The sequence below is a fragment of the Cebus imitator genome, unplaced genomic scaffold (assembly GCF_001604975.1).
Source record: "Cebus imitator isolate Cc_AM_T3 unplaced genomic scaffold, Cebus_imitator-1.0 Scaffold441, whole genome shotgun sequence".
In the NCBI taxonomy this organism is placed as follows: Eukaryota; Metazoa; Chordata; class Mammalia; order Primates; family Cebidae; genus Cebus; species Cebus imitator.
This window is the reverse complement of record NW_016107756.1, coordinates 29009-41318: the sequence shown is the minus strand read 5'-3', so window position 1 is coordinate 41318 and position 12310 is coordinate 29009. Positions and strand designations below refer to the sequence as shown.

General features: G+C 36.4%; 1 protein-coding gene across 1 annotated transcript in view; it reads left to right on the top strand.

Annotated features, from left to right (window-relative positions):
* Nucleotides 1–12310, top strand: part of LOC108290667 (coiled-coil domain-containing protein 144A-like) — a 34859-nt gene that overhangs the window by 14068 nt on the left and 8481 nt on the right. The window contains 3 exon segments of the mRNA XM_037732098.1: nt 633–672; nt 4217–4250; nt 4529–4667. Of these exon segments, the coding sequence (XP_037588026.1) occupies nt 633–672; nt 4217–4250; nt 4529–4667 (213 nt within the window).

The window sequence follows — 12310 nt, the reverse complement described above, 5'->3', positions numbered from 1 at the left end:
AAAAAAAAAAAAAAAAAAAAAAGAAGTAAAGGTCTGACATGGGTTCATTCTAACACTTTTGCTTGGCAATGATATGCCTTTTTGGATTTTTTTTAGCTCTTTGTAATAGGCTGCATTCTTTATATTAATAGTTTTCCATTTAGAGAGTAAAGCTCAATTTTGCGGTTACTCAGTATTTATTGTTTTACTAATAATCATGATAGTTTTACTTATGATAAAATGGATCAAAGGAATTACAAACTTAATTGGTAATTTCTAAAGAAAAAATATAAGGGTGGTAAATTTAATGGACTTAAAAATTGTTTCCAAGCAATTATGAACCTTCAGTATTTGAAGTTAAAAGACCAAGTCGTAATGTATTGCTTTCTACCAGAGAGCTGTGCTGATCAGGCACTCTGAGCAGCTGTGGATCTTACATAGGGTGGTGGGAGGAGCGGACTTGAAGGATTGGCAGACTCTCAGGGCATAAGAGGGTTGACATGATCTGGAGAAACATGGCTATGTGAGCGAGGCTGCTGTGGGTTGGTTAGCACTCCCAGGCTTGTGGATTGGAGTAAGTTTGTGTTTGATTGCCTGTCTTTCAGAAGCAAGTGGCCTACATTGATTCTGGTTGGTTGATTGACTATATTTAGAACTGGCCGTGGGTGGTTGCCTGTTACTACCATGCTACAGGTCAGTTCTTTCCTAAGTCTGAGGCAACTTTAAACTGCAGTTTTCTGTTTAAAAGTTGCCTTCCATCAACTATGTTCAAAATGAAAATGATTTCATATTCCAGAACTATATAATTAATTTGGATGTATGGGTCAAGAGGAATTGTTTAATAATTGGTCTCAGCAAGATCTCTCTCTCCTTTTTTTTTTGATGCTTAGTCTTAACCAGAAGAGTTCTCTATATAGTTAAAAACAAACAGCAATTATTAGTTTTGTTTCAGTTTTTGGAATTTTCAGAGGCTTCTGCTAAACTCCTAACATAATCTCAAGTGGTAAATGTTTGTCTCTTTGTTAATGTGTATAGCTATATGATAGTGATACTCTTTTTTTTATTCCTTAATCTATTTTGTTGTTGTTGTTTGCTTTCTGTTCCATGTAATGGTAGTGATGCTATGTGTGTTTTCTTCATAAAAAAGTAATTACAATTTTCTGCTGGCAAATTCAGCTTTCTGTGTTAAGACTAAAAACTAGACTAAACATATAGAAAATTTACCAAATTATTTTATTTTCAAACAAACTTCTATAATAAAAATATTGCTATTTTTGAACTGTATACACTGACATTGAGGAATTTTAACAGTAAGATTTTTTTCTTCCCAAGACATTTTCCTGATTTCTTTAATGTGATATGTGCCTGTTATTTTTAAAACCTTGTTTAAACTGTTTAAATATTATTATATTTAAAAACAAAACCCAAAACATAGAGCAGATCTAATTACGAGTTTCACGTCTAAGAGTCACTGTCTGTATGCTCCAGCTGTCTGATGTAGCATTCATCTTCCATTCTTTTCATTGTGTTTTACTCTCCTCCTTTCAAGTTCCCAGGAAACACCTAGACTCCATGGGACTAGTCTTTGTGCTCTCATTCTGTTCTCCAAGTGGAGTCATTTTCTCTATTTTTCCCTGGTGAGCTCCTATTTTGCCTTTTCTGTAAAGCCTTTCTTGTGCTAAAATATAACTTTTCATATATCAACTCTTACACATTGTATCATAATTGTATATTACTTGTTTTTTGAGGCAGGAAACATATTTCTTTATATGTTGGTAATTCATAACTGTGTTTTTTAAATTAATGAATTGAGATAGGGAAGAGTTGGAATTTTACAAAATTGTTTTTTATTTGTTATCAGTAGAATTATTATAAAACATTGGCTTTTTATAGATTTTTTTTTTTTTGAGACAGAGTCTTGCTCTTTTGCCAGGCTGGAGTGCAGTGGCCCCATCTTGGCTCACTGCAGCCTCCGTCTCCTGGATTCAAGTGATTCCCTGGCCTCAGCCTCCTGAGTAGCTGGGACCACAGGTGCATGCCACCATGCCTGGCTAATGATTTTGTATTTGAGTGGAGACGGGTTTCACCATGGCTAGGATAGTCTCAATCTCCTGACCTCATGATCTGCTCGCCTCGACCTCCCAAAGTGCTGGGATTATAGGTGTGAGCCGCTGCACCCGGCCAGATTTTTTTAAAGTTGTGGTTCTGCATTACATATGAAGGAAGTAAAGAAAAACGAAAATAAAAAATGGACCTCAAAATAATATGATTACACCAATGTTTGAGAAGGCTAATTTAGTAACTCATGGTCTGCTGCAAGTAGATGATGACAGCGGTTTAAGTGAAATAGGTGAGGATGAAAGGAGGTAAAATTTAAACGTTCTTTATTTCTCTGAGAAGGAACATTTGCAGTGGTTACTTTTTCTGGAAATAGAATAGTGTAGACTGCCAAAGCTAGAGGATACTCAACTATATCAACACTGAAAGACCGATTATTCTGAGGGCTGGTGACTTTGACAAGGAGCAGTTTCAATAAATAAATGCTGTGGAATCCTGACTATCGTGGATAAGCATAGACACCCCTTGAGGGAACATTTACTGGGAAAGACAGTAGAGAAATGGCTGAAAACTGAAGAAGAATATGGAATTCAGGGACTTTTCTTTCTTTTTTGTTTTAAAATAGAAGCTTTTAGAATGTGTTTGTATGATGCTGGTAATGATCAGGAAAGAAGAACATGTTTATGAGATTTAGTTTTGTTTGCATGTCTCAGTGTTTGAAAGCTCGACTCATTATCTTTCATAGCTTTTAGCAAACTAATTGTCCTTAAAATGTTTATTCATGTAGAGTTTTATGGTAAGAGTTTGTTCCTTCAGCATTGCTTCAGAAATGTAACATTAGTCTAACTGAGCATGTAAATGTGAACTAAAATTTAAACTGTTATATATAGATTTTTTTTAAGTTGTGAAATAATAAACATGCGAACACTTAGGCCATACTGAATAGAATTTAAACATCCCTTGATGAATAGGTATGATTTGCTAAGGTACTCTAAAATGTCAGGCGTATCAACTTTAGAGTCGTTTAGATTCTGGGGAAAATGGGAGGGTTTTGTTCAAGTACTTTAGAAAAGCTAATTATTGACAGTCTGTCACAGATTATTACTTCTGGCATATAGAGTTTTAAAAAAATTTAATCAAGTTGACCCACAATGGATTCTAAAGTTCTAAAGTCTCAAAACACCATGTTTCCTTGGACCAGCATTGCCATCAGCATGTATTGTGTGCTCAATTAGTATTTATTTGTTAAATGTGTGAATAAATGGGTGAATACATGAATGAATGCCTGTTGATGAATTTCATTAAAAATGATTTTTAGTTTTTTGAAAGGTTTCCAAACTTGCCTCTGTATAAAGTTTTTTTATTAGAAAAAATTGCAAGATTCTGAAATTATTATTTATAGTTGTAGTTAGAAATGGAATAACAGTATGGATTCATCTGCTGTCATATCTCTTTAAAACACTTGAAAATAAAGGTTACCTTCACAGCATCTCATGAAACACATGTTTTTGAGGTAGAATTCTTGGGTATGAGTGCTGGGTCTGCTACTGGCCAGCTGTATCGGCTGAGGAGAGTCATGGGACCTTTCTGTGCCTATTTTCTTCCTTTATAAAATACCTAATATGTCACCAACCTCACAGTGTTACCAACCTCACACTGTTAAAAGGATTATATGAGTTTGACACATGGACAGCGCTTAGAATGATGCATAGTACCTGCATAGTAAGTCCAGAAAAAGCTAACTAATATCATCATTAAAAAAAGAATTTCCCTTATATAAGAATGTAAGTAATATTTTCCAAAGTGCCTGTAAACACTGTTTTTATTGAGAAGGACAACAATGACAAGAACCTGATACATATCTTTTTATCACATAATGCAGGTAACATGTTTTTTTCTTTTGGTTTTACTCTCAGAAAGCTGGACCTAAATTTATTTATTTGCGGTAGTAGTAAATTTCTTTATCCCTTAATGTCAATGTTTCTGTTTATAATTTAATGTCCGTTGTAGAAAATTACTGTATTTTGCATTACCTGTAAAAAAAAAAATTACCTGTGCACTTGATGAATAGCAGAAGTAATACAAATGCAGATATTTTATGTGATAAAACAATAGTATTAGATATTCTTTATATTTTACATCTTTGCTATTTTTCTAAAAGGAATTGTTTCTTTTTCAGGCCTGAAAATAAAACACCTGCTGAAAATAACAAGGTATTGTAAAAAAAGTAAATGATCTAAAATATTATTTAAAAAAAATGTTCTAAAAGGTAAGGTGAAAAAAAAAAGTTTTGTTATAAAGCTGTTTGCTTAGAAAAAGTGATTAAAAAACAGCCGTTGATAACTGTACCTTCTAAGAACAATCTGTTTCTTTAAGAAGTACCTGTGTTTTTGCTCGTACAAAAAAAAATGGAGAAATACCACTTCTGTACATTTAGCGTATGTTATAAATCTTTCTAGGACATTGTGAAACAGTATTATTTATCTTATAGGTCAAAAACCAAATACATTCTGGAGCTGACTTTGCTGACTCAATGTGATCGTCTGAAACAGCCTCAGAATGCGAGTTGTCTCTCTCTACTTATGAGAATTTTTTGTTGCTGATTGAACAACTTAAAATGGAGTGTAAAGGTAGGACCATTGCATAAATGCAAGACCTTTTAATGTATCCTGCAGTAATGTGTGTATACATTGCCGAGAACTGATGCATGATAGTGAAGCTCATCTCAGAAATATTCTCAGTGTTACAATAAAAAGAGAACAAATGTATACTGTACACCAAAGAGCTATGATAACTCCACTGTACTTTTCTCAGTATGAATGGCACTCCCAGTCTTTTAGTTGGCTCTGTTTCTCTCCTACGCCTTCCCCCAATGTCAGGTTACCATTTTTTTCCCACCTGGAATGCTGCAGGAATCTTAGGAATCCTAGAACTCTTTTCTCTAATACCCTACCTCCTGAAATCATGGTCTACTCTGCAATCATAATGATATGTTTTTAAAGATTCGGATCTGATCATGGTATTCCTTTGCTTATAACTCAGCTGCAACTACTCATTGCTATAAGGTTAGAGATCTGAATCCTCTAGCTTTATCCTGCATCGTTTCTACCCTTCTCTTTCTCTGTGTCCCACCTGGTGTCTTAGATGATTGTTCCAGCAGTCGATAGTTTCAGTGAGGTATAACTGACACACTATAGACTGCACATATATAAAATGTACAATTGCATGGACATGTGAAACCATCATCATAATCAAGAGAGTTAACATGTTGATCATTCATAAAAGTCTTTTCCTGTCCCTTTGTATTCCTTTATTAAGAAACTGCTGAATTGTTTCCCAAGGTATTTGAATTGATTTTTCATTCCAACCATAGGTATATGACATTTCTTGTTGTTCTGTAGCATCTCAAGATCTTATTATTGCTGTTTTTTAAATTTTGAAATTTCAGCCATTATAATGGATATGTATTCATATCATTATGGTTTTAATGTGCATTACTCTAAGGAGTAATAATGTTGAACATCTTGTATGGGCTTATTTGCTACCTATATGTCTTCTTTGGTGAACTGTCTTTTCCAATCGGGGTAGCTTATGAACGTTTAAAATTGAGATTTGAGTCAATCAGCATTTATACATACACCAAAGGTTGTCAGACCTTTTCATTTTGAAACTCATTTGTGGCAAAATGGCCTCTGTCACAGCCAATCAACACTGCCATTGTAGTATGAGACCAGCCGTAGACCATGCATATGTTAAAAAGCACAGCTGCGACTGTTCTTCAAGACGGCAAATAGGAACAGCTCTGGAGTGCAGTTCCCAGCGAGAACGCACAGGCCGCCACAGGTGATCCTCAGGCAAGCAGGGTCTGGAGTGGACCTCCAGCAGTCCTACAGCAGAGGGGCCTGTTAGAAGGAAAACTAAAAAACAGAAAGAAATAACTTCATCAACAAAAACGATGTCCACTCAAGAGACCCCCATCTGAAAGTCACCAACTACAAAGACCACAGGTCGATAACTTCACAAAGATGGGAAGAAACAAGTGCAAAAAGGATGAAAATACCCAAAATCAGAACTCCTCCCCTCCTCCAAGGGATCACAACTGTTCACCAGCAAGGGAACAAGGCTAGATGGAGAATGAGTCTGATAAATTGACAGAAACAGGCTTCAGAAAGTGGGTAATAACAAACTTCTTTGAGCTAAAAGAACATGTTCTAACTCAATACAAAGAAACTAAGAACCTTGAAAAAACGTTAGACGAAATGCTAATGAGAATAAACAGCTTAGAGAACATAAATGACTTGATGGAGCTGAAAAACACAGCGCAAGAACTTTGTGAAGCATACAAAAGTTTCAATAGCCGAATTGACCAAGCAGAAGAAAGGATATCAGAGATTGAAGATCAACTCAATGAAATGAAATGAGAAAGCAAGATTAGAGAAAAAAGAGTAAAAAGAAATGAACAAAGCCTCCAAGAAAAATGGGATTATGTGAAAAGACCTAATCTACGTTTGATAGGTGTACCTGAATATGACGGAGAGAGTGAATCCAAGCTGGAAAACACTCTTCAGGATATTATCCAGGAGAACTTCCCCAACTTAGCAAGGCAGGCCAATATTCAAGTCCAAGAAATACAGAGAACACCACAAAGATATTGCTCAAGAACAGCAACCCCAAGGCACATAATTGTCAGATTCACCAGTGTTGAAATGAAGGAAAAAATGCCAGGGGCAGCCAGAGAGAAAGGTCAGGTTACCCGCAAAGGGAAGCCCATCAGACTCAGCAGATCTCTCGGCAGAAACCCTACAAGCCAGAAGAGAGTAGGGGCCAATATTCAACATACTTAAAGAAAAGAACTTTCAACCTAGAATTTCATATCCAGCCAAACTAAGCTTCATAAGCGATGGAGAAATAAAATCCTTTATGAACGAGCAATTGCTGAGAGATTTTGTCACCACCAGACCTGCCTTACAAGAGCTCCTGAAAGAAGCACTAAACATAGAAAGGAACAACCAGTACGAGCTACTCCAAAAACGTACCAAATGGTAAAGAGCATTGACGCAATGAAGAAACTGCATCAACTAATGGGCAAAACAGCCAGCTAGCATCAAAATGGCAGGATCAAATTCACACATAACAATATTAACCTTAGATGTAAATGGGCTAAAAGCCCCAATCAAAAGACGCAGACTGGCAAATTGGATAAAAAGTCAAAAACCATTGGTGTGCTGTATCCAGGAAACCCATCTCATGTGCAAGGATACACATAGGCTCAAAATAAAGGGATGGAGGAAGATTTACCAAGCAAATGGAGAGAAGAAAAAAAAAAAGGAGTTGCAATCCTAGTCTCTGATAAAATAGACTTTAAACCAACAAAGATCAAAAGAGACAAAGAAGGGCATTACATAATGGTTAAAGGGGTCAATGCCACAAGAAGAGCTAATGATCCTAAATATATATACACCCAATACCTGAGCACCGAGATACATAAAGCAAGTTCTTAATGGCCTACAAAGAGACTTAGACTCCCTACACAATAATAGTGGTAGACTTTAACACTCCACTGTCTATATTAGACAGATCAATGAGACAGAAAATTAACAAGGATATCCAGGACTTGAACTCAGATCTGGACCAAGCAAATCTAACAGATATTTACAGAACTCTGTACCCCAAATCCATAGAATATACATTCTTCTCAGCACCACATCATACCTCTAAGACTGACCACATAATTGGAAGTAAATCACTCCTCAGCAAATGCAAAAGAAGTGAAATCATAACAGTCTTTCAGACCACAGTGCAATCAAATTAGAACTTAGGATTAAGAAACTAACTCAGAACTGCACAACTTCATGGAAACCAAACAATTGGCTCTTGAATGTGGACTGGATAAACAATGACATGAAGGCAGAAATAAAGATCTTCAAAACCAACGAGAATGAAGACACAACATACCAGAATCTCTGGGACACATTTAAAGCAGTATCTAGAGGAAAATTTATAGCAATAAATGCCCACATGAGAATCAAGGAAAGATCTAAAATCGACACCCTGTCATCAAAATTGAAAGAGCTAGAGGTGCAGGATCAAAAAACTCAAAAGCTAGCATAACTGAAAGAGATAGCGACACAAAAAACCCTTTAAAAATTAATAAATCCAGGAGCTAGTTTTTTGAAAAGATTGACAAAATAGATGGACCACTAGCCAGATTAATTAAAAAAAGAGAGAAGAATCAAATAGATGCAATAAAAAACAATAAAGGGGATATCACCACCAATTCCACAGAAATACAAACTACCATCAGAGATTACTACAAACAACTCTATGCACATAAACCAGTAAACCTAGAAGAAATGGATAAATTCCTGGACACTTGCACCCTCCCAGGCCTAAACCAGGAAGAAGTCAAAACCCTGAACAGATCAATAACAAGGTCTGAAGTTGAGGTAGCAATTAATAGCTTACCAACAAAAAAAAAGCCCAGGTCCAGATGGGTTTACAGCTGAATTCTACGAGCCATACAAAGAGAGCTAGTACCACTCCTGAAATTATTCCAAACAATCCAAAAAGAAGGAATTCTTCCCAAATCATTTTATGAGACCAACATCATCCTGATACCAAAACCCAGCAGAGACTTAGCATGAAAAGAAAACATCAGGCCAATATCCATGATGAATATAGAAGCAAAAATCTTTAATGAAATACTGGCAAACTGATTGTAACAGCACATCAAAAAGCTTATCCACCATGATCCAAGTAGGCTTCATCCTGGGATGCAAGTCTGGTTCAACATACTCAAATCTATAAACGTAATTCACCACATAAACAGAACCAAAGACAAAAACCACATGATCATCTCAATAGGTGCAGAGAAGGCCTTCAACAAAATCAGCAGCCCTTAATGTAAAAACTCTGAATAAACTAGGTATCGATGGAACATATCTCAAAATAATAAAAGCTATTTATGACAAACCCACAGCCAATATCATACTGAATGGGCAAAACTGGAAGCATTCTCTTTGAAATCTAGCACTAGACAAGGATGGCCTCTCTTACCACTCCTATTCAATAGAGTATTGGAAGTTCTAGCCAGAGCAATCAGGCAAGAAAAAGAAATAAAGGATATTCAAATAAGAAAGGAGGAAGTCATACTGTCTCTATTTGCAGACGATGTGATTGTATATTTAGAAGATCCCATCATCTCAGCCTGAAATCTCCTTACTGATAAGCTTCTTCAGCAAAGTCTCGGGATATAAAATCAATGTGCAGAAGTCACAAGCATTCCTATACACCAATAACAGACAAACAGAGAGCCAGATCAAGAATGAACTGTCATTTACAATTGCTACAAAGAGAATCAAATACCTAGGAATACAACTAACAAAGGACATAAAGGATCTCTTCAAGGAGAACTACGAACCACTGCTCAAAGAAATAAGAGAGGACACAAACAGATGGAAAAACATTCCATGCTTATGGTTAGGAAGAATCAATATTGTGAAAATGTCCATACTGCCCAAAGTAATTTATAGATTCAACACTATCCCCATCAAGCTACCTATGACAGCCTCTTCACAGAACTGGAAAAAACCACCTTAAACTTCATGTGGAACCAAAAGAGAGCCCGCATAGCCAAGTCAGTTCTAAGCAAAAACAACAAAGCGGGAGGCATCACACTACCTGACTTCAAACTGTACTACAAGGTTACAGTAATCAAAACAGCATGGTACTGGTACCAAAACAGAGATATAGACCAATGGAACAGAACAGAGGCCTTGGAGGCAATGCCACACATCTACAACCATCTGATCTTTGACAAACCTAACAAAAACAAGCAATGGGGAAAGGATTCCCTGTTTAATAAATGGTGTTGGGAAAACTGGCTAGTCATGTGCAGAAAGCAGAAACTGGATCCTTTCCTGACACCTTACACTAAAATTAACTCCAGATGGATTAAAGACTTAAACATAAGACCTAACACCATAAAAACCCGAGAAGAAAATCTAGGCAAAACCATTCAGGACATAGGCGTAGGCAAGGACTTCATGTCTAAAATACCAAAAGCATCAACAAAAGCCAAAATAGACAAATGGGATCTAATTAAACTCCACAGCTTCTACACAGCAAAAGAAACAATCATTAGAGTGAAGCAGCCACCAACAGAACGGGAAAAAGTTTTTGCAATCTACCCATCTGACAAAGGGCCAATATCCAGAATCTACAAATAACTAAAACAGATTTACAAGAAAAAAACAAACCCATTTAAAAGTGGGCAAAGGATAGGAACAGACTTTTTTCAAAAGAAGACATATATGAGGCCAATAAACGTATGAAAAAATGCTCATCATCACTGGTCATCAGAGAAATGCAAATCAAAACCATGTTGAGATACCATCTCATGCTACTTAGAATGACGATCATTAAAAAATCTGGAGACAACAGATGCTGGAGAGGATGTGGAGAAATAGGAACACTTTTATACTGTTGGTGGGAGTGTAAATTAATTCAGCCATTGGGGAAGACAGTGTGGCGCTTCCTCAAGGACCTAGAAACAAAAATTCCATTTGACCCAGCAATCCCATTACTGGGTATATATCCAAAGGATTATAAATCATTCTATTATAAAGACACATGCACATGTATGTTTATTGCAGCACTGTTTACGATAGCAAAGATCTGGAACCAACCCAAATGCCAAATGCCCATCAATGATAGACGGGACAAGGAAAATGTGGTACATGTACAACATGGAATACTATACAGCCATAAAAAAACGATGAGTTTGTGTCCTTTATAGGGACATGGATGAATCTGGAAACCATCATTCTCAGCAAACTGACACAAGAACAGAAAATCAAACACCATATGTTCTCATAGGCAGATGTTGAACAATGAGAACACATGGACATAGGGAGAAGACTATCACATTCTGGGGTCTGTTGGGGGGGAATAGGGGAGGGACAGTGCGGGTAGAGAGGTTGGGGAGGGATAACCTGGGGAGAAATGCCAGATATAGGTGATGGGGGGATGGAGACAGCAAACCACATTGCCATATGTGTACCTGTGCAACAATCCTGCATGTTCTGCACATGTACCCCAGAACCTAAAGTGCAATAAAATATATTTTAAAAAAACACACAGCTGCATTCCAATAAAACTTTATTTGCAAAAATAGGAAGCTTCCCCACAGGTTGGATTTTACCCGTCCCTATTATGTGATCATGATTGTGAATAAAGACAGTTTTACTTCTTCCTTTCAACCCAGATAGCTTTTATTTCCTTTTCTTGCCTAACTGCACTGGCTTCAGTACAATGCTGCTCAAATAGTGAAAGGAGACTTTCCTATGTTCCTGATCTTACAGGGAAAGCATTCAGTTTTTCATCATGATGCGTGTTAGTTGTAGATTTATCAGAGATGCTCTTTATCATGCTGATGGCCTTCCCTTGTATTCTTTAGTTACTAAGGGGAATTTTTTTTTAAAATCAGGAATGAATGTTGTATTTTATCAAATGCCTATATCTACTGAGATGGTCATATGGTTCTTCTCTTTTAGTTTGTTAATGTCATGAATAACTGATGTCAAACCAACCCTGTGTTTTGGGATCAACCTCACTTGTTTATGATGTATTATCCTTCTAATATATTAGATTTGCCAAAATTTTATTTAGAAATTTTTAGAAGACTATCTTTTAGAGTAGTTTTAGCTTCACAGCAAAACTGAAAGTAAGGCACAAAGATTATCCCTGTACTGCCTGCCCCCCACATGTTCATAGCCTCCACAATTATCAGTCTCCCTCACCAGAGTGGTACAGTTGATCTCATTGATGATCCTGAATTGACATATCATAATCACCCAAAGTCCATAGTTTATATTAGAGTTCAGTCTTGGTGTCTTAATTGCTGTGAATTTAGACAAAGGTATAAGGACATGTATTTATCATTGTAGTATTATCCAAAGTAGTTTCAGAGTTTTAAAACTCCTTTGTGCTTCATCTGTTCATCTTTTCTCACCTTCCCCAACTCCTGGCTACCACTGATTTTTTTTTTTTTACTGTCTCTATAATTTTGCCTTTTCTAAAATGTCATATAGTTGGTGTTATACAATGTACAGCCTTTAGACTGCATATTTCACTTGGTAATATGCCTTTGTGTTTCCTTCATGTCTTCTCATGACATGCTAGCTCATTATTGCATGGCTGTACCAGAGGTGGTTCTGTCACCTAAAGGAGGGTATCTTGGTTTCTTCAGAAATTGGTTAAATTTTTATGTCCA